Source organism: Bos indicus x Bos taurus, chromosome 19 (assembly GCF_003369695.1).
Source record: "Bos indicus x Bos taurus breed Angus x Brahman F1 hybrid chromosome 19, Bos_hybrid_MaternalHap_v2.0, whole genome shotgun sequence".
Taxonomy (NCBI): Eukaryota; Metazoa; Chordata; class Mammalia; order Artiodactyla; family Bovidae; genus Bos; species Bos indicus x Bos taurus.
Window position 1 is genome coordinate 25573688 of NC_040094.1, and position 18899 is coordinate 25592586.

At 54.5% G+C, this 18899-nt stretch overlaps 1 protein-coding gene across 2 annotated transcripts; it reads right to left on the minus strand.

Annotated features, from left to right (window-relative positions):
• Positions 1-91: 91 nt before the first annotated feature.
• P2RX1 (purinergic receptor P2X 1) lies at positions 92-18899 on the minus strand. 2 transcript variants are annotated; one of them, XM_027516572.1, is made up of 12 exons: positions 18449-18899; positions 7475-7622; positions 7133-7204; positions 6568-6637; positions 6244-6340; positions 5851-5931; positions 5455-5596; positions 2914-3041; positions 2388-2478; positions 1937-2002; positions 1531-1632; positions 92-1419 (listed from the first exon to the last, which is right to left on the minus strand). In XM_027516572.1, exons 1-12 carry the CDS (start codon positions 18583-18585, stop codon positions 1354-1356), a joined length of 1200 nt encoding a protein of 399 aa, XP_027372373.1. In that variant the 5' UTR covers positions 18586-18899; the 3' UTR covers positions 92-1353. The 2 variants fall into 2 exon arrangements, with proteins under 2 accessions (XP_027372373.1, XP_027372374.1); XM_027516573.1 differs by lacking the exon at positions 18449-18899 and adding an exon at positions 10967-11897.

An 18899-nucleotide genomic window follows, 5' to 3' on the forward strand; every position in this document is an offset into this window, starting at 1 on the left:
GACCTCAACGGTCACTCAGCTCAGCCCTGAGTTTCACAGCTGGGATGCTGAGTTTCAGAGAAGGCGGGAAAGAAAAGGCAGAAGGCAGAGGTTTGAACTCATTCACCATTCCTTTTATTATCCTCCACACCTTCATTTCTCAGACCTTGTGTTAACAGAGCTGGGCAGGCCTCAGGAGCCGGGGCTGGGTCACAGGCAGAGAGCCCAGGATTTGGCTGAGGTTCCCACCCTGACCAGAGGTAGCTGAGTAAGGATCCATCACTAAGAAGGGCCGTCCTGGCCTCACACACTTCAAGATAACACATCCCCATGGAGGCGACAAGGCGTGGACCATGAGTCTGTGCCTGGGGGTGTAGGTGTGTTCAGATGGTTGTGTTTGCAGGGCCCAAGCTGTTCAAACACACAGTGTGGATGGGAGGAGGTTGTGCATGTGGGTGAGTGCACGTGTGTATGTGTGCATGAGACACTGTGTGGCTTGTGAGCACATTACACACCTGCTCAAGGCCTGCACCTGCCGGGTGATGCTGGCTGCAATGAAGTCTGATACCCCATCAGGAGCAGTTCTAAAATTTAGGTCCTGAAGGGTTATGCTATCTTTGGAGACCATGTGACCAGCCCTGGCCATTCTGGTTTGGGAGATCTGGGGTGTGCCCGGGTCCGGCACTGTTTTTGCATTTCTTTGTTTGTTTTTGGCCTGGCAGCTTGTGGGATCCTAGCTCCCTAACCAGGGAATCGTGCCCTGGCCATTGGCGGTAAAAATCCTAACCATGGGAACACCAGGGAATTCCCAAGTGCCAGCACTGTTGACAAACATCCCACGGAGATCTGGGGCCAGTAGGGAACAGGATTCAAGGTTAGCCATCCAACAGAACTCTCTGGGATACTGCAAACATCTCTTGTGGTTCAGTAGGGCAACTGCTAGCCACATGTGTCTTTACCAGTTGTAATGTGGCTAGTTGGAGGATCTGAAGTTTTAATTTTATTCAATCCTAATTAATTTAAATTTAAAAGATCACCAGCAGCTAGTGGCTGCCATTAGGGAGAGCAGAGGTCTGGAGACACGAGGGAGCAGGATGGATGGATGAGGGCCCAGAGGGACAGGCACAAAGCTTGGGGCCAGGAGTGGCTGAGGCTGGGGAAGGCTTCCTTGGGAGGGTTGCGGAGTCGGAGCTGGAGCCCAGAATTGTGAGCTTCCGGCAACTTGGTGTCTTCCTGGCTGAGAGGGTGGGAGAGCTCCTGGGGAGATCCTTCCACCCTGGTGGAGGGACCCCTCTGCGCTGGCTGGGACCCCACCAGCTCCCCAGGGAGTAGGGCTCCCCTCCTGCTGCGTCCAGTAGGAGCTGGGGATGGAGGTCAGGATGTCTTCATGTTCTCCTGCAGAACCAGGGTGGAGCCAGTGGCCGCAGGGTCATGCTGTCCCTGTGTGAGCATCAGGGGGGTGGTGGGTCAGCCCCCCGGAAGCAGATGGGTCCCCGGCACAGACATGCAGGCCTGAAGCCTCTGAGGGGCCAAGTGGGGGAGTTCTCTTACCGCCCCTGGGCCCATGTCTTCCGCGTACTTGAACTTCTTCTGCTTGTAATAGTGCCTCTTGGGCAGGATGTGGAGCAGAAGGAGGTCACAGAGAACCGTGGCCTGAGGGCGGTGGGTGGAGGACAGAGCACAGGGTTCTGGGGACAGGACCTTGAACACCCCACCTCCATCCCTGCTGACCTCGGGGCCCAGGCTGAGTGCTGTCTGGACTCAGGTCCCCTCCCACCTCTGTCCTGCCCCAGCTCTGGGCCTTGGTTTCCTCAGACAGGCTGTGGGTCTAGGGAGGTGGGGTGGGCTCAGAAAGAGTGAACAATTTTGGTCAGGTTTTGGGGTGGGAACTTGTTGCTGAGGTGTGGGAGGACAGGGACTGACCCCAACACAATGACTGCATGGCCTCAGCACTTACCACCCCGAAGATGCCAATCCCAGAGCCAATGGTGGTCATTGTGGGAATGATGTCAAACTTCCCAGCCTGGTGGCAGGGCCCAGGGGAAAGAAGGGTTAATGGTCAGAAAGGTCTGGTGGACAAGGCCTTCCTCAGAAGCCCTAAGATCAGGCTGGGGGCCGGGGGACTTCCCCACCCTCCAGTGTTTCCTGGCCCCGTAGCCCACTGCCCACGGTTCTGGCTTTGCACGGGGTCGCAGCCACTGGTCAGGAGCCCTGGGTTTTGACCTTGGCTCTGCCACCCTGGACATGGGGAGATAGAGGAAAGCCCTGCCTGCAACAGCACGTTATCAGATATGGAAGTGCTGAATGAGGCCCATCCAATTTCCCATTGCCTAAAACCATAGACACCCCAGAGAAACCAGCAGGAACCAAGAATGTGTCTCAGGCTGCCCTTCACACCAGACACTCACCTTGCCGTCCACCAGGATGTCAAAGCGAATCCCAAACACCTTGAAGAGGTGCCGGTAGTTGGTCCCATTCTCCACGAAGTGCCTGGCAAATCTTGGGGAAGGGGAGAGGTCGCAAGAATGATGGAGAAACGTCTTGGTTTGAGAGTTCCCAGACCATCAGGGACACAGGAGCCCTTAGAGGTCCAGGAGGAAGCCCCATGCCCCCAATATTATATAGAAGGGGAATCGTTGGCAGGAATCCAAGCCTCATTTCACGAATGCTGTATTCAACCATCACCCTAACTCCTGACGTTGGCAATTTCCCCAGCCAGTCCTGGCCAGGTGGGCCTCAAGGGAATGGAGAGCCGGGGTGGGGCTCAGGCCTCTAAGCTTGTGCTCCCTGCTTGGCCAACCCCAGGAGGATGGGAGTTTCCCAGGCTCCTCTGCTCCCCTCCTGAGGACACCTGCTTGATCTCAAGGGATGATGGGAGTAGAAAAACCCGCAGGGCCCCAAGGAAAGATGCGCTGGTGGGGGCCCGGCAGGCACCTGAAGTTGAAGCCTTGAGACAGTTTTTTCTCCTCGTACAGCCCGTGGAACTCGTAGACGGGTTTGCAGTGCCGCACGTGCCAGTCCAGGTCACAGTGCCAGTCGATGGTGATGCCCACCACCCCGCCCTGCCAGGGACACAGGAGCTCAAGATCCAGGGTGTAGGATCAGGAACTCCTGCCTGATAACTGTTGCCAGCAGTCTCTTGAAGAGGGAATGTTTTTGTTTAGCTGTTTGTTTGAGAAGAGACCCTGAGAAGCTGCTTGAGGGTTGAGGTCCTGTCACCCTCTCTGGCCCCAGCTCCCACCCATCACCCTCCAGTTTCTAGAATACACCAAATTCTTCCCACCTCAGGGCCTTTGCACATGCAGTCACCCCCTCCCCCACCTCCCATTCCTACAAGGCTGCCTCTTTCTCATCCTTTGGTCACTTCTCCTGAGAGTCCTCCCCTAACCACCACCCTTAGTCTCAAATGTGCCCCTGTGAGTCCTTCTAAAGTGTTTTCTTCTAAAACATGTTTTACTTTATAGCCATATATTTATTTTCTGTGGTTATTCACCCATGACCATAAACTCCACAAGGGTGGGACTGTCTCATTTGCACCAATTCCTGAGTCCTAGCATGGGAGGCAAGGAAATCGCTGTTGAATTAAAGAGTGAGTCTGTAGGGACTTCCCTGGTGGCTAAGACCCTGTGCTCCCAATGCAGGGGGCCCAGGTTCGATCCCTGATCAGGGAACATGCCAAAACTCAGAGTTCGCATATTGCAACTAAAGAAACCGCTCACCGCAAGGAAGATCGACGATCCCGTGTGACACAGTATGACCCGGCATAGTCAGATAAATAAATAACACATACTTTTTAAAAGTAAGTCTGTAAAGACATGGGCTGGGAAGAAAGAACCTGAGACCGTGAAGCTCCTCTGGGCGAGACAAGAACCAGGGACAGGTCGGGGTGGGCTGAGCAAGAGGAGAGTTGTGTCAGGTCAGAGCAGGCGTGGAGCTAGGCAGGTAAGTGGGAGGCTAGATGCTTGCAGACAATGGTGATGGGTGAGAAGTTCCCAGTGTGGGTGGCAGGGAGATTTTTAGGAAAAGGGAAAACTATAACATTCAGCTTTCTGGTCCTGTGTGTTGCTACAGAGTAAACCCCCTCCGGGGGTTGGCAAACTGAGGATTGAGGGCCAAATGTGGTTTACCTATTGTCTGTGGTTGCCTTTGCCCTGGGTTGTTGGAACAGAAACCATGTGACCTGTGGCTCATGCTTATTCTCCGGCCCCTTAAAGAAAGTTTGTTGACCCCCATACTAGTTAAAGGTATAGTGAATGAGGGCTTGCCAGGTGGCTCAGTGGTAAAGAATCTGTCTGCCAAGCAGGAGACGTGGGTTCGATCCCTGGGTCGGGAAGATCCCCTGGAGAAAGAAATGGCAACCCACTCCAGTATTCTTGCCTGGCGGGCTACAGTCCATGGAGTTGCAGAAGAGTCAGACAAGACTGAGCGACCAAACAACCACAAGGGGTGAGCGAGTTGTTTTGGCAGGTGATGTCACAGAAAGGGACTGATTTCCATCTCTGAGTCCTGCAGGAGCCTGATGATACGAATCATGGGGGAACATGTACCTTGGATGCCTCGGGCCAGGCAGTGCTGAAGTGCCATCCTGTGTGTGAACTCACTTGACCTCAGGACAACCCCGCAAGACTTGTACTTTTATTTCTCCCACTTCACATGAGTACAAGCTCAGAAACACGGAAGGTAGGGAATTTGTCTGAGGTCATGTGGCTTGTTCAGGCCAGAGCCAGGATCTGAACCCAGTCAGGCTGGTCTGTGCTCCTTATAAGGTTCCCCTCCTCTCGGAACCCCACGCGACTGCACATCTGAGAATTCCTCCAGAATCCCCAGTAACCCCAGGCAGGCACAGGACTTGTCAAGGGCATGGACCATGGGGTTTAAGTTGCTTTTATCTAATACTTAAAAGGCAGGACTTCCCTGGTAGTTCAGTGGTTAAGAATCCACCTGCCAATGCAGGGGGACATGGGTTTGATCCCCAGTCTGGGAAGATCCTACTTGCTGTGGGACAACTACGCCTGTGTGCTGCAACTTCTGAAGCCTTTATGCCCTAGAGCCCGTGCTCCCCAACAAGAGAAGCCACCACAGCGAGAAGCCTGCTCACTGCAACTACAGTGTAGTCACCACTCGCTGCAACTAGAGTAGCCTAAGCTCGCATGCAGCAACGAAGACTCAACGCATCCAAAAATTAATTAATAAACGAAAAAGAAAAACAGCAGGCCCTCAGAAGATATCCAGGTCGTATCTGCCTATGGCCATTCATTCTGGGCACCTCCTCGGTGCCAGGTCCATGCCAGGGCCTGCCAAGGACACAGGCCTGCATCTCAGGGGCCCCAATATTAAGGGACAGGTCTGTATATATGGTCAACCAGAACCAGGGACTTGGAGGGATGGGGTGGTTAATTGGGCCTGTTAACCCAGGTCAAAAAATAAGGCCCAGTGATCTGGGGTCCAGGCCTCCCCACGCACCCGGCATTATACCTTCTCGGCCAAGGTGCTGAAATTCTGGCCTGACTCCTGTACCACGTAGCCGAGCTTGAAGACTGGACACAGAGGGTGCAGGGTCTTGTGAAAGAGGCAGGTCTTCATGTAGCGGGCATCCACCTCCTCCACCAGGTTGCGCCTGCGCGGGCAAGAAGGCAGCAGCATGCCAGCTGGAAGGGTACCCACCCTGGCCGGGGAGCTCGGGAGCCCCTCCCTCCCAGGCCCCAGAGACGCTCCTCCCACAGCCCTTGGAGCTGAAGGCAGCCGCCCCACTTGCAGGGGCCCGGCCGAGCTTCTGCCCCAGAAGGAAGTCAGCGCGAGTGCAGGGTGACAGAGGGGACAAGTGGTGGCCTCCAAGGGCCTCCTGTGTCTCTGCCTGCTTTTCCCACGAACCTGGTGACCTTGAAGCGTGGAAAGCTGATGCTGTTCTTGATGAAGAGAGTGAAGTTCTCGGCCTCTCGGAGAAGGGCGGGGCTGGAGGAGACCGAACTCACTCACCAGCCCCTCCCCAGGAATCCCTCTAGGGCCCACAGGAGCTGGGCTGGGGGGCTGGGACTGTGAGAACCCATGGGATCTTCCTGGGTCATCGGAGGGGTGGGTGTGCTGTAATGTGGACTCCTAGGCCCCTTGATCAGGGGCTGAGGCATCTTTGGCCTGGGCGGCACAGATGGGGTGTGGGTGGGGTTGGAAGAAGTGGGGACAGACCTTCCCAGAGCACAGATCCGGACGCCCCTCTATCTGGGCTGGGGACCCTGCTCCCCGCTCCCGGGAAGGACAGGGCGTTACCACGGGATGTTGTCGTCCACCTCCACGGGGCACCAGCCGAAGATCTCGCATGTCTGCACCGTGTCGTTGAAGGCCACACACTTGCCCGTGCGGATGCCTGCAGCGAGGGTGGAATCCCTGGGTGCCCACCCCAAGCTGGGACGGCAGAGGAGAGTCCCCAGGCCCCACTCCTGGGAGCCCCCAGTGATGGGGCACCCAAGAGCAGGAGCCTGAAGACAGATCTTCTGGGATGGGGGAGGCCAAGGTCAGGGTGGCAGGAGGGGAGGGGGCAGGAAGGACTTCCTGGTGGAGGAAGCCTGGAGCTGCAGAGGAGAACGGCCTTACCTTGGGCCTTTCTCTCTGCCTTTCCCGGGGTGCAGCCGCTATTATTTGTGCACGTGCCCCCTTCTGGGTTCTGGGGAGGAGAGAGCTGCTGGCCATAGGCCCTCTGGGTTGGGTCCTGAGTAGATACACAGACATCCCACCCGCCACCCCCCCCCCCCCCCCCCGCCCAGGGCCCTAGGGATGGTGTGGGGCAGGATCTGAGATCCCTACAGGGTGACCCTTGCTCACATCCTCCTTTCCCCAGTCCCCGCACCGCCTGGACCTCTCTGGGCTTGTGCCCAGCTGTCCCAGGGCCGATGTCAGCTGGCAGGGATTCGGGGGGAAGGTGTTGGGGACTGGGCAGGCACTGAGGCTCAGCATCCCGCTTGACACACAGCTGGGAGGGAAGCCTCAGCTCTGCCAACGGTGGGCTATCACTCTGTGTGAATCTATGCCTGAAATTCCACCATTACGGCCCCACAGGGAGGCTTAATCAGGCTTTCCCTCCAATACTCCGGGGGACCTCCTCTTCCACATTACTTTTTCCTGAAGGTTCAAAAAACAGGGAATGGGTAACAGTCCTCACCTCTGCACAGTGACCTTGAGCCTGCCGGGGGGTGGCGATAAAATTGGTCATGACTACGAAGGAACTGTCCCCCTGGAAGTGAGAGGCAGGGGGAGGGCAAGACAGGGTTCTGAGCTGGAAGAGCCCGGAGAACACCAGCATGGTCCCAGCCAGCCCCCAGAACCCACAGGACCCCCAGCAGCCTCAACACTCATGACATCAGAGTGGGTTGATGGTACGGGGCTGCATCTGTCCCTCGTTCGCAGGGAAACTGAGGCCCATAGGGAGGCGGGACAGAGCCTAACCCAGCTCTGAGCCTGCACGCCCTGTGGGTGGGAGGTGCCCCCCGCACAGTCAGCTCACCTGCACTGGGAAGACGTAGTCGGCCACATCCCAGACCTGGGGGCCCAGGCTTGGGAGCTGTGTCACAGCCAGACCTTTGAGTTTAACAGACACACTGCTGATGAGGCTGCCCGAGGTCTGGTAGCCCTTCTCGTAGACAAACACCCACCTGGAGGGGGATGAGGAGGGCAGAGGAGCCAGAGCTGGGCAGAGCCACTCCAGGATGGCACAAGGCTGTGGGCCACTGCCACTTCCTCCCTCCCCCAGGGAGGGGAAGTCCTTTCCCTTCCCGTCCCCAAGTGCATCTTTGAGGCCACTCTACTCCTAAGGCTTCTTGTGGGGCTGGAGGCAGGAAATCTTCACCTGCCTCCCTGTGCTGGAGCTCCATCCTTTTCACTAGGAAAATGCTAATTCCTACGGAGAAGAGCCCCTGCAGGTCTCTTTCAGCTTCTTTTCCAAGAGTAGGGTTTGTTGGAGGCCAAGCTTCTTAGGGGCTCACATGGTAAAGAATCTGCCTGCAGTGCAGGAGATCTGGGTTTGATCCCTGGGTCAGGAAGATCCCCTGGAGAAGGAAATGGCAACCCACTCCAGTATTCTTGCCTGGAGAATCCCCATGGACAGAGGAGCCTGGCGGGCCATAGTCCATGGAGTCACAAAGAGTCGGACACGACTGAGCGACTAACACTTTCACTTTTCAAGCTTCTTGGACCCCAGTCTTCATCCCTATCTCCTTCCTTCCTGAGTCCCTCCCACTGAGAAATAGCAGAGCATGATGATGGCTGAGAGCCTGACCTTTGGTGTCCAAGTCCGGGCTTGCATCTCACAGGCTCTATGATTTGGGGAAGCTATTCAATTCCTCTCTGTTTCAGTTTCCTTGTAAAACGTAAACAACAAGAGTACCAACAGTACTTGTGCTGTGAGTCAATGCCTGGAAAAGCACTTAGAATGGAAACTGACATGGGGTAAGCACTGTACAGACAGACGTTGCTGCTGCTGCTAAGTCACTTCAGTCGTGTCCGACCCTGTGCGACCCCATAGACGGCAGCCCACCAGGCTCCCCATCCCTGGGATTCTCCAGGCAAGAACACTGGAGTGGGTTGCCATTTCCTTCTCCAATTCATGAAAGTGAAAAATGAAAGTGAAGTCGCTCAATCGTGCCCGACTCTTAGCGACCCCATGGACTGCAGCCTACCAGGCTCCTCCGTCCATGGGATTTTCCAGGCAAGAGCACTGGAGTGGGTGTCATTGCCTTCTCCAGACAGACATTAGCTGCTATTATCTCAGCCATCCTGGGAGCTCCTGGGGAGGGGGACTGACTGGAAGGGAAGCCAGAGGGGGCAAGTGGCCCTTTGAGGGACTTATAGCATCTGGCCCCAGGTGAGGCCTTCGTGGGAGTGGCTCAGGTTGGAGGCCTCCCAGCTTTCCTGGGAAATTCTGGCCTTCCCCTCCCAGCATCAAGAACCCCGGCTCTTGGGACTTCCCTGGTGGTCCAATGGCTAAGACTCCACGCTCCCAATGCTAGGTGCCAGGGGAACTAGATCCCACCAGCCGCAACTAAGAGTTCTCATGCTGCAACTAAAGATCCTGCATGCTGCAACGAACACCCAACTCAGCCACATACATGAATATTTTCAAAAAAGAACCCCTGTTACTTTAGGTTCTTCATTTTTAATCTGGGAGGTTTCGTGGGGCCAACCTCCTTCCTAGCCCCATGGTGGGGGCACATGACCACCGCTTGCTAAGCAATGTCCCATTGCCCTTGCAATGGCAATGGGTCTAAGCATGGGCACAGAATCCCGAGGAGTTTCAGCAATGAGGCCAGAATTTTTCTGGGAATTACTGAGAAAGAGACATCATCTCCGCTGGGTGGCTAAGCCAGGTGGTTACAAGACCAAAACTATGGTGAGTCATCTGTTATCTCACGGAGAGAGCAAGCCTGAGAAGGAAACCAGCTTAAGAGAAAGCCAGGCCGGGAGATGGGGAGGACTGGACTGCTGACAGTGCTGTTTGAGCACCTGGATCCTGCCATACCTGAAGCATGTTGAAAAATCTACTTCTGGACTTTCCAGTTACATGAGCTCATAAATTCTTTTCCTTTATTTAAGCCAGTTTGGGTTTGGTTTCCACTGCTTACAAATGAGAGTTCTGGAGAATACTCCTCTCCAGGGTGTGGTCCCCTTCCTTCAGGAAAGAATCTTGGCGATTCACTGTAAGAGTGTGTGTGTGTGTGTGTGTGTGTGTGTGTGTGTGTGTGATCCATGGTACCCATCAGAGTGTGTAGTTGTGTATCTCCAGGGCAAATCTGTGAGCACATCTGTGGCTGCGACTGAGTGTCGGGAGGTGTGTTTCTGCCTCTGTCACTGTTCATACTACCTTTAACCCACCTGTCCAAAGCAGAGCTCAAAATCCCTCTTCTGTCCCCCAGAACTCAGGCCCCAAGACAGGATTCTCCTGGCCTCTTATTCTCAGAGCCACTGCTGGCTCTCTGGGGGTGTCTCCCTGCTCCAGGCCCCAGGAAGGCAGCCCACCATGTCCTCCTCTCCACTCCTAGGGTCCACTCCTCTCCTTTAAGCCCCTTCCCTGCTATCCCCCTCCCGGACCATAGCCTGGTGCTGGCCCCCAGAAACTTAAGCATGGTCACACCTCCCAAACTTAAGCATGGTCACTGCTGCCCCCTGCAGGTCTCGGATGGCAACAGGTGAGGCCCAACGGAGCCTCCTAATGCTTCCTGAGCCTGCCTCTCTGTCTCCAGCCCCACCAGGGAAGGTGGGCCGTCTGAAGTCGCTGTTGTCAGGGAAGATAGGGAGCTGTCCCATATTCTGAACTCGCTGCGGGAGAGGTCACAGGCCCGCCTCTTGGCAGCTCTCATTCCTGACATCTTAGCCTTATTTCTTTCTTTGCCCAAAACCAACTCCTCATGTAGAGATGGAAAAAGAGAGGCCAAAGGGAGTGTAAAATCAGTCCTGAATATTCACTGGAAGGACTGAGGCTGAAGCTGAAACTCCAATACTTTGGCCACCTGATGCGAAGAACCGGCTCATTGGAAAAAACCCTGATACTGGGAAAGATTGAAGGTGGGAGGAGAAGGGGACGACAGAGGATGAGATGGTTGGATGGCATCACCGACTTGATGGACATGAGTCTGAGCAAGCTCTGGGAGATGGACAGGGAAGCCTGGCATGCTGTAGTCCGTGGGGTTGCAAAGAGTTGGACACGATTGAGCAACTGAACTGAACTGAAGGGAGTGTCCCTTCTGTGTCTGAGACAGACCCCAGGCTCGAAGTCCCCAGCCCAGGATTCTGCCCCCTTTTCCGCAGAGCAGCCTGGCATCAACATGTCTACTGGGAGCCACACGGAGGCTGTGCCCTGGAGCCAATGTCGCTATTCCCTGCTGTGTCTACCCCCAGGGGCTGTCAGTCCCGGGAGGCCCAAATCTGGCCTCAGTGACCTTAGTTCTGACAATAACAGAATGACCATGGGGCCATTTGGCCCGCCCCCTAAAGCCATGCTCACCTGGACTGGGTCTCGTAGTCACCACCCCAGGAAGGCCACCGAGGGGGCCTGATGCCAAAGACACCAGCATCTTCAGAAGCCCCTCCTCTTCCAGAAATTCTCTTTCCCATTCTTTCCTCCTCACCCTCCACAACACCCTGACCTGGTCTCTCTTCTTTAACAGCCCCTTGTGGGAGAGATCACGTGGTGGAATGGCTGGGAGAGCGGCCTCTGGAGCCGCGGAGGTCAAGGTTCAAGTACCAGCAGCGCCACTCACCAGCTGTGTGGCTTCAGGCTAAAGACTAAACCTCTTGAGCCCTAGATTTCTCAGTTAAAAAGGAAGTGAAGGCACCTGCCTCAAAGATGCTGCTGATTCAACAAACGCAGCCACTCACTGAGCCTGGGCCTCAAGAAGAGAAAGCGTCCAGGTGATTGGAGGATGCCCCCGTGAGTTCTCTTTAAGGAAATCAGCACAGTGCTTGGCATGCAGTTAGCCCATAAAAAAACAATCCAATTTATTTACGGTTTCTGGTCCTCCTTCACTAATTCCTCCTTAAATGTCAATCTGGCCCCGTCCCCTGGCTTCTATTCTCGGCCCAGGCGGAACCCTATGTGCACCGCTGCAGGCACACTTTGTCCCTGATTTTCCATCTCCGCTTCTGCACTCTCCTCCGAGATTCAATCCCACACATTCATTTAGTCATTCAACAAGTATCTATTTATCAGGCCCTGTTATGTGCCAAGGACCGCTCTAGGCGTGAAAAATACAGAAAAGAACCAAATAAACCCCAATTCTGCTCTCAAAGAGGTTCTCCAAATGTTGAGGCTCCAGCTGTGAATGTTTGGTGACACACATTCCTTCCGCTTGCCCTGGGCCCACCCTGCCTCCACACATCGCACAGTTGCCCCCACCTTAACTCAACCCTTTGGAAAACAGTCTGGAAGGCACTTCCCTGGTGGACCAGTGGTTAAGCATCTGCCTTGCAACGCAGGGCACACAGGTTCGATCCCTGGTCTGGGACTAAGATCTCACATACCGCAGAGCAGCTAAGCCCGTGTGCCGCAACAGCTGAGTCCAGGCACCACAACCAGAGAGTCTACAAGGAAGATCTCGTGTGTGGCAACCAACACCAGAGGCAGCCCCATAAATAAATAGATAAATATTAAAAAAGAAGTTAAACATGAAATTACCATTGACTCAGCAACTCCACTCCTAGTGAGAGAGTCAATTCCTAGGCAGGTTGATAAGAAGTCCGGGGTCCCTGAGAAGGAGAGAGGGGTCTGGGGTTCTTCAAGAGGAGATAGGGATCTGGAATTCTCAAGGAGGAGGAAAGGACAAACATCTTTTTTTCTCTATATTCCTTAGTCTTAGTCACATAAATCATTTTTTTCCTTTAAGCCTGTAACTGATGATTACACAACAAACAACTCAGTTTAAACTCTGTACTAAAGATTGTATAACAACAGTGTATCCTGCTTGAGGATAGTTTCTCCTTCCTGAAAACCTTCTGGCTAATCCTGTTATCTTAAAATGTAAAATATGGGAGTGGGTCTAGTAAGATCTCTACAACCTTGAGACATTCTTTTGATTTATTGTAATAACTAATTTAAAACGTATATAATTCCCTTGCTTAGAATAGCGAGCGGGACACTCTCCGTCCCCCTTCTGATGCCTATGTCAGAAGCTCTCTCTGTCCGTTTTCATACTTTAATAAAACTCTGCTACACAAAAGCTCTTGAGTGAGTAAGCCTGGTCCCTGGTCCCAAAGCTAAATCTTCTTCGGAGATCAAGAACCTGACACCATTCACCATAAGCTACTACCAGGAACTGAATACCCAAGAAAACTGAAAACATATCCTCATAGAAACTCACACACAAATGTTCACAACATTATTCACAAGCAAAAAGTGGGAACAACTCAGATGTCCAGCAAAGTGTGGAATTTCCATACAGTGGTGTATTATCCAGCCCTGAAAAGGACTGAAGAACTGACAGGTTATAACCAACATGGATGAATCTGCAAACATGATGCTAAGTAAAAGAAGCCAGACGCAAAAAGGCCACATGTTGTATGATCTTATCTACATGAAATATCCAGAATAGGCAAAGTAAGGGGTAAGGAGGTGACATGGGGAATGATTGTTAACGGTGTGAAGTTCATTTTTAGTTTAGTTCAGTCGCTCAGTCATGTCCGACTCTTTGTGACCCCATGAACCACAGCACGCCAGGCCTCCCTGTCCTTCACCAACTCCCGGAGTCCACCTGAACCCATGTCCATCGAGTTGGTGATGCCATCCAACCATCTATCCTCTGTTGTCCCCTTCTCCTCCTGCCCTCAATCTTTCCCAGCAGCAGGGTCTTTTCAAATGAGTCAGCTCTTTGCATCAGGTGGCCAAAGTATTGGAGTTTCAGTTTCAACACCAGTCCTTCCAATGAAGTTCATTTTGGGGTAGTGCAAATATTCTGGAATTAGATAGTGGTGATGGTGGCTCAGTGGTAAAGAATCTGCCTGCCAATACAGGAGACGCAGGAGACATGAATTCGATCCCTGAGTTGGGAAGATCCTCTGGAGGAGGGCATGGCAAACGCACTCCAGTATTCTCGCCTGGAAAATTCCATGGACAGAGGAGCCTGGCGGGCTATAGTCCATGGAGTCGCAAAGAGTTGGACACGATTGAGCACAATGGTTACACAACTTTGTGATTATACTAAAAACCACCAACTTGCATATTTTGAAAGGATGAATGTTATGACATGGGAAATCCATCTCAAAACAAAAGTTCAACTGGGCCAAACTGAACGCCTCAACTCCCCACAGAACTTACTTTTCTGGTGCCTTCATCCTGCAGAAAAGCACAGTACCTACCCCAGCCCCCAGGCTCACAGCCTGGACATGGCGATGCTCACGCCCCACCCCCAGCCCCCTGCCCTGCCCTGCCTCATGCTCATATTCTTTATATCCCTCCATCCTTCCTGTCTCCCCTTGGCTTTCACCAAAAGACCCAGAGAACTTTTTGTAGGGGGAGGGGCTGAGACACAAGAGGAGCTGGATCAGACTCCAGGGCAGCTCTGACATGGGACAGGGGGGACAGGTCATGCAGTTGGTGATACAGGGTGTAACCTTGGTCCACGCACTATCAAGCAGGCAGAGCATCCTTGGGGAGGGCCCAGACCAGACTCCAAGCTCAGGAAGGATTGTGTTCAGAGCGGCAGCCCACACGGGAAGCTCAGGGGTTAATCAACATGCAGACAAGTCAAGCTGATGATTTATGTCTTTAAATGTTTTGAATGAGTCACCAGCCTCTAAAAACGAAGAAATGTTCCTTTCATCCATAAATTCCAGTTTCCTACCGCTCCTGAGAAGCCAGGAACTCTGGCCATGCCGGTCACATCGCTCAGTGCTGCAATGATGGGCAGAAGAGGCTGAGGGGTGGCCACCCCCAGCACGGGGCCCGCGAGATGATGACCTGTCTTCCTTGCTACTGCTTCTTCCTTGGCCTCACCTTCTCCTGTCATCACTGCTGCTTCTCAGATGTCCTGCCTCTGACGGCCCCACTCTACCCCAGCACCTGCCTGTCCTGGGCCTTCCCCTGTTAGACACCCGCCCCCCCCCCCGCCCCCCTCCCCATGGCCCTCCAGCACATACAGAAAAAAGCCCATGTTCCTTAGCTCAGAGTTGAGAGGTCTGAGCCAGTGGCCCTGCTTGCTCCTCCCTCCCCTCTCCCTTGGCTCCTTTCATGCTCCCCCAGCCTAATCCTAGCGACTCTTTTGCTGTTCCCTTCTTGACCCAGGACCTTTGTTCACACTCTGCTTTCCGGCAGAAGCGCCTGGACTGAGGTGGGTACTCAACCAGGCTCCACCAATCAGGATACTCCCTTTCCTTGGCCACAATGATTGATTGGTTCTGAGATGAGCACATGACCCAATCCCAGCCAATAAGAGTTGGACCTGGGACTTCACTGGAACTTTGGAGGAGGAGATCAGAGTTGTGCCCCACGGCTGCTAGTGGCCTTTTTTCCACTCTGTGGATAGAGTCGACTTGAGAATGAGACCTCCATGGAGGAAACCAGAGCCGAGAAGAGGAGAGCCTGGCTTTGCTTTTTTGGAGAACCCAATGAGACCAACCTGAATTCCTCACCATCCCATAGAATGTGCTGCTTCTGCACCTTCATCGTGGAGGATCCAGCCAGGCCTGAAGCCTGCACTGATTTTTCAGTTACACAAACCAATCAATACCCCTAACTCTTCATTTTGATTGGGTTTCTGCCAATGGAAACCAAGAAGTTCCAGCTAATCCATCCCCAGCTTCTCTCTCTCTCTCTCTCCTTGTCCACCCTGTACCCCACCTCTATCCCAGGGAACCTGACACAGCCCTAGATACAGAGAAGATGCTGGATAAGTGTCCTCAGATACCTCTCTCCCAACGATAACTTGTATCTCTCCTTACTCTGATAAGGATCAGAGACATGTGGCTTCAAGTGCTCCATATAGGGGCACACAGAAGGCCCACAGGAAAGCCAAGAGCAAGATTGCCTGGACTACAGCCTCCTGGCCTTTGCTCAAGCCTGGTTCTATCACTGTGTCACCTCCTCCAGGAAGCCTTCCCAGACTCCCCTTCCCACATGACATTCACAAATCCCCTTGAGACCCACCTGTGTGTGCAGCCAGACCTCTCTCCTCCCCTGACCAGAGCAGGCCAGACAGGGACATGTCCCAGCATACCCCATGTATGGACCTGCACGGTCAAGAATGACAGCCCACTGCCTACACATCTCCAGTACGGAGAGCTCATCACCTCCCAGGAGACAGCTCTCACTGTAAATTAACTGTCTGAATTTTAAAATATTATTCCTTTATTTATTTTTGTCTGCACTAGGTCTTCGTTGCTGCGTGCAGGCTTTCTCTAGTTGCAGTGAGCGGGGGCTACTCTCTAGTTGCGGTGCTGAGCTTCTCATTGCCATGGCTTCTCTCGTTGTGAAGCACAGCTTCTAGGGTGCACAGACTTCAGTAGTGGCAGCTCACAGGCTCTAGAGTGCAGGCTCAGTAATTGCGGCACATGAGCGGAAGGTGCCCCGAGGCATCTTCCCAGACTAGGGACTGAACCTGTGTCCCCTGCACTGGCGGGTGAATTCTTAACCAGAGAAGTCCTAACCGTCTCACTATGCTCAATCGCTCAGTCATGTCTGACTCTGAGACCCCATGGACTGCAGCCCACCAGGCTCCTCTGTCCATGGAATTCTCCAGGCAAGGATACTGGGGTGGGTTGTCATTTTCTCCTCCAGGGGATCTTCCCAACACAGGGATTGAACCTGGGTCTCCTGCATTACAGGCAGGTTCTTTACTGTCTGACCACCAGGGGAGCCTTGGGAGGTGGGAGTAATTAAAGAGAGGCCATCCCTCCTCAGGAAAGAGCAAATTATTCAGCCTTCAGGCAATGTCTTTAGAGGGTCTCCCAACCCCCTGCTCCGTGAAACAGTTGAGAAACCGAAACCTCAGGTTGTGAGACCAAGTGCAGCCAGGGTTTGGTCAATGGCAGTGGGTGCCTGGCTGAGCCATCTGTGCAGTGATGGGAAGTGGCCAGATGAGGGCGCCAGAGACAGCAGGAGTCGCAGCTCCAGCCGGAGTTTGAGGGTCAAGTTAGCGGGTGTGTCAAAGAGACCCTGCCTTCCTCCCTCTGCTTTGTGACTTGGGCAGGTCAGTGCCCTTCTCTGAGCATATTTCCTTTCCAGGATGTCAAGGCCGACTTTGGAGCCACACAGCTGGATTCAGATCCTGATCCTGCGTCTTTGTAGCTGTGAAAACCTGGCTAAGTTAGTGAGTCTTGGCAACCCTAAGGAGTCCACGTCCATTTGGAAGCTGAGTGCACTGACTGGGGGGCGAGGGAGAGAGGTCCTCGTCCCTGGAGGCATGTGTTCAGCACCGGGTGGCGCCCTGGGGCATATGCTGCAGCTGGGGGTGGGGTGGGAGGACTGTCCCCTTTCCCTCTGACAGTCTGTGACCAACACACAAAAGGAGGCATGGCACTGCTCCCAGTGCTGACCCGGAAGCAGAAACAGGGAACTACAGGGGGCCACAGTGAGGACAACATTCTCCCGGCCTCTTGGGGCAAGGGGTCGACTGGGCCCGGCTGGGCAACCCCTCCCTTCCCAGGAGGATCAGGAGTGTGGCTAATGGTGAACCCATTAGAGGGGTTCACCCTCAAGAGGTAGGAGAGGAGGAGGCCGGGGACCAGGAGGCCCCGGTTCAAACTGGGACTGGAGGCTGACTCGCTGCGTGACCTGGAAGCTCCACTGCTCCCCTCTGGGTCCGTTTCCCTCACAAGCTCAGTGACACTGCAGATATCAAATTGGTTTGTGGACAGAAGGCCGAAGCCAAAAGGTCTCGGAGGGCTGGTCTGTAGCCGTGCTCCACCTGCTCGGTTCTGAGGCTTTGGGGGCCAGATGGAGCCGAGGGGAGGCTGTTTCGGATGATGAAGGCCCTGGGGGAACCAGGACTATGTGGTCTCCATTTGGCTCCTGGTCAGCCTGCCCTGGTTTGGTCTCACGGCAAAAATGGGAATGTGGAGACCAGAGGGCAAGGTTACTGGTGCCCCAGACCCCCCAGCAGGGGCTGAACCCCCTTCAGTGGCCCTGGGGCCTCCGGGAGCCCTCTGTGGGGTCACTGTAAGTGCACCTGCCCCCTGCCCTGCTCACCACCCCCCTGGGCACTCAGTCCCAGAGACACACCCCACAGCCACACCCGATAAGCAGGTGCCCAGACACAGGAAGGCACATACAGCCCATGCAGAGCTCTGGGTATGACACACACGCATCCACACACCACGCGTGTGATCACATAAGCACCTGCTAAGACAGCCAGGAAGATGGCCTTGTGTGGACCCCAGAATAGCAGCCCATAGGTGAGTCCCACCTATTTCTGCCCCTGCAGCCCGGGGTGGGTGGGATAGGTCCCATGATGCCCAGAAAGGGGCTGTCATCCCTGGGGCCAGAACCGACCTCCGACCTTCGTGTGACATGGTGCCTTTAAGGCACCAAGTGTTCTGAACCTCCAGGTGTCTCCGCTCAGAGTCTCGAGCAACCCAGGATGCTTCTAGTTCAGGCGGGCAGATGGGAGCAGGGTCTATCCCACGCTGGCTTGTAAGGTGAGGCACTGCCTCCATCCCTCAGCAGTGCATTGGGAGGTCAGAGGTGGAAGGGCTCTGTGGGAAGCCACTCGAGGGAACCGTTAGCCATGAGTCAGTTCCTCAGAGCCCAATGGCTTAACCTCTTGTCCCCATATGACTGGAGGCAGGGCTGCCCCTCATCCCTGTGTCCCCATCTCAGCAGCGGGTTAGTAGGTTCCCATTCCTTCTGAAGGGCACCAGAAGGGTTTGTCAGGAGGGATGACAGCCATGAGAGAAAGAGGGGCTCTCTGGGGTCATGGGAGGCATCGCAGAGCCTGGAGGACAAGCCCTGGCTGGGGGCTGGTGACGGGGGGCAGCGGGGAGGGGGGTCCACACTCACCCAACGACGTAGACCAGGACCACGAGCTGGATCAGGCGGAAGACAATGCCCACCTTCTTGTTGCGCACAAGCACCATCCGGGGGGTGTCGTACTCAAAGAAGAAGGAAGCCAGCTCATCCTGGATCCGCTGCGCCATGGTGGCCAGGCTAGGGGCTGAGAACCAAGCCCGTTGCAAAGCCCTGGCTCCCCAGGGGTGAGCCAGGCGTCAGTGCTCACAGCGTTTACGGAGGCAAAGCTTCTGGGGGTTCCCCACCCCTCACAAAGAGCAGGGCGGGACAGGTGGATCCAGAGGTCAGGAGTCAGAGGTCGGTTGGCAGCACTTGAGTTGAGTGGGAGCGTCCTTGGGTGGTCAGAGCTGCTCTTGGCCCCTGGCAGGCGATGGACTGTGGGCCAGCCGTGCCTGTGAACAAATAAATTCCCAAAGATAGATGGGGGCGGGGCTGGAGGGGG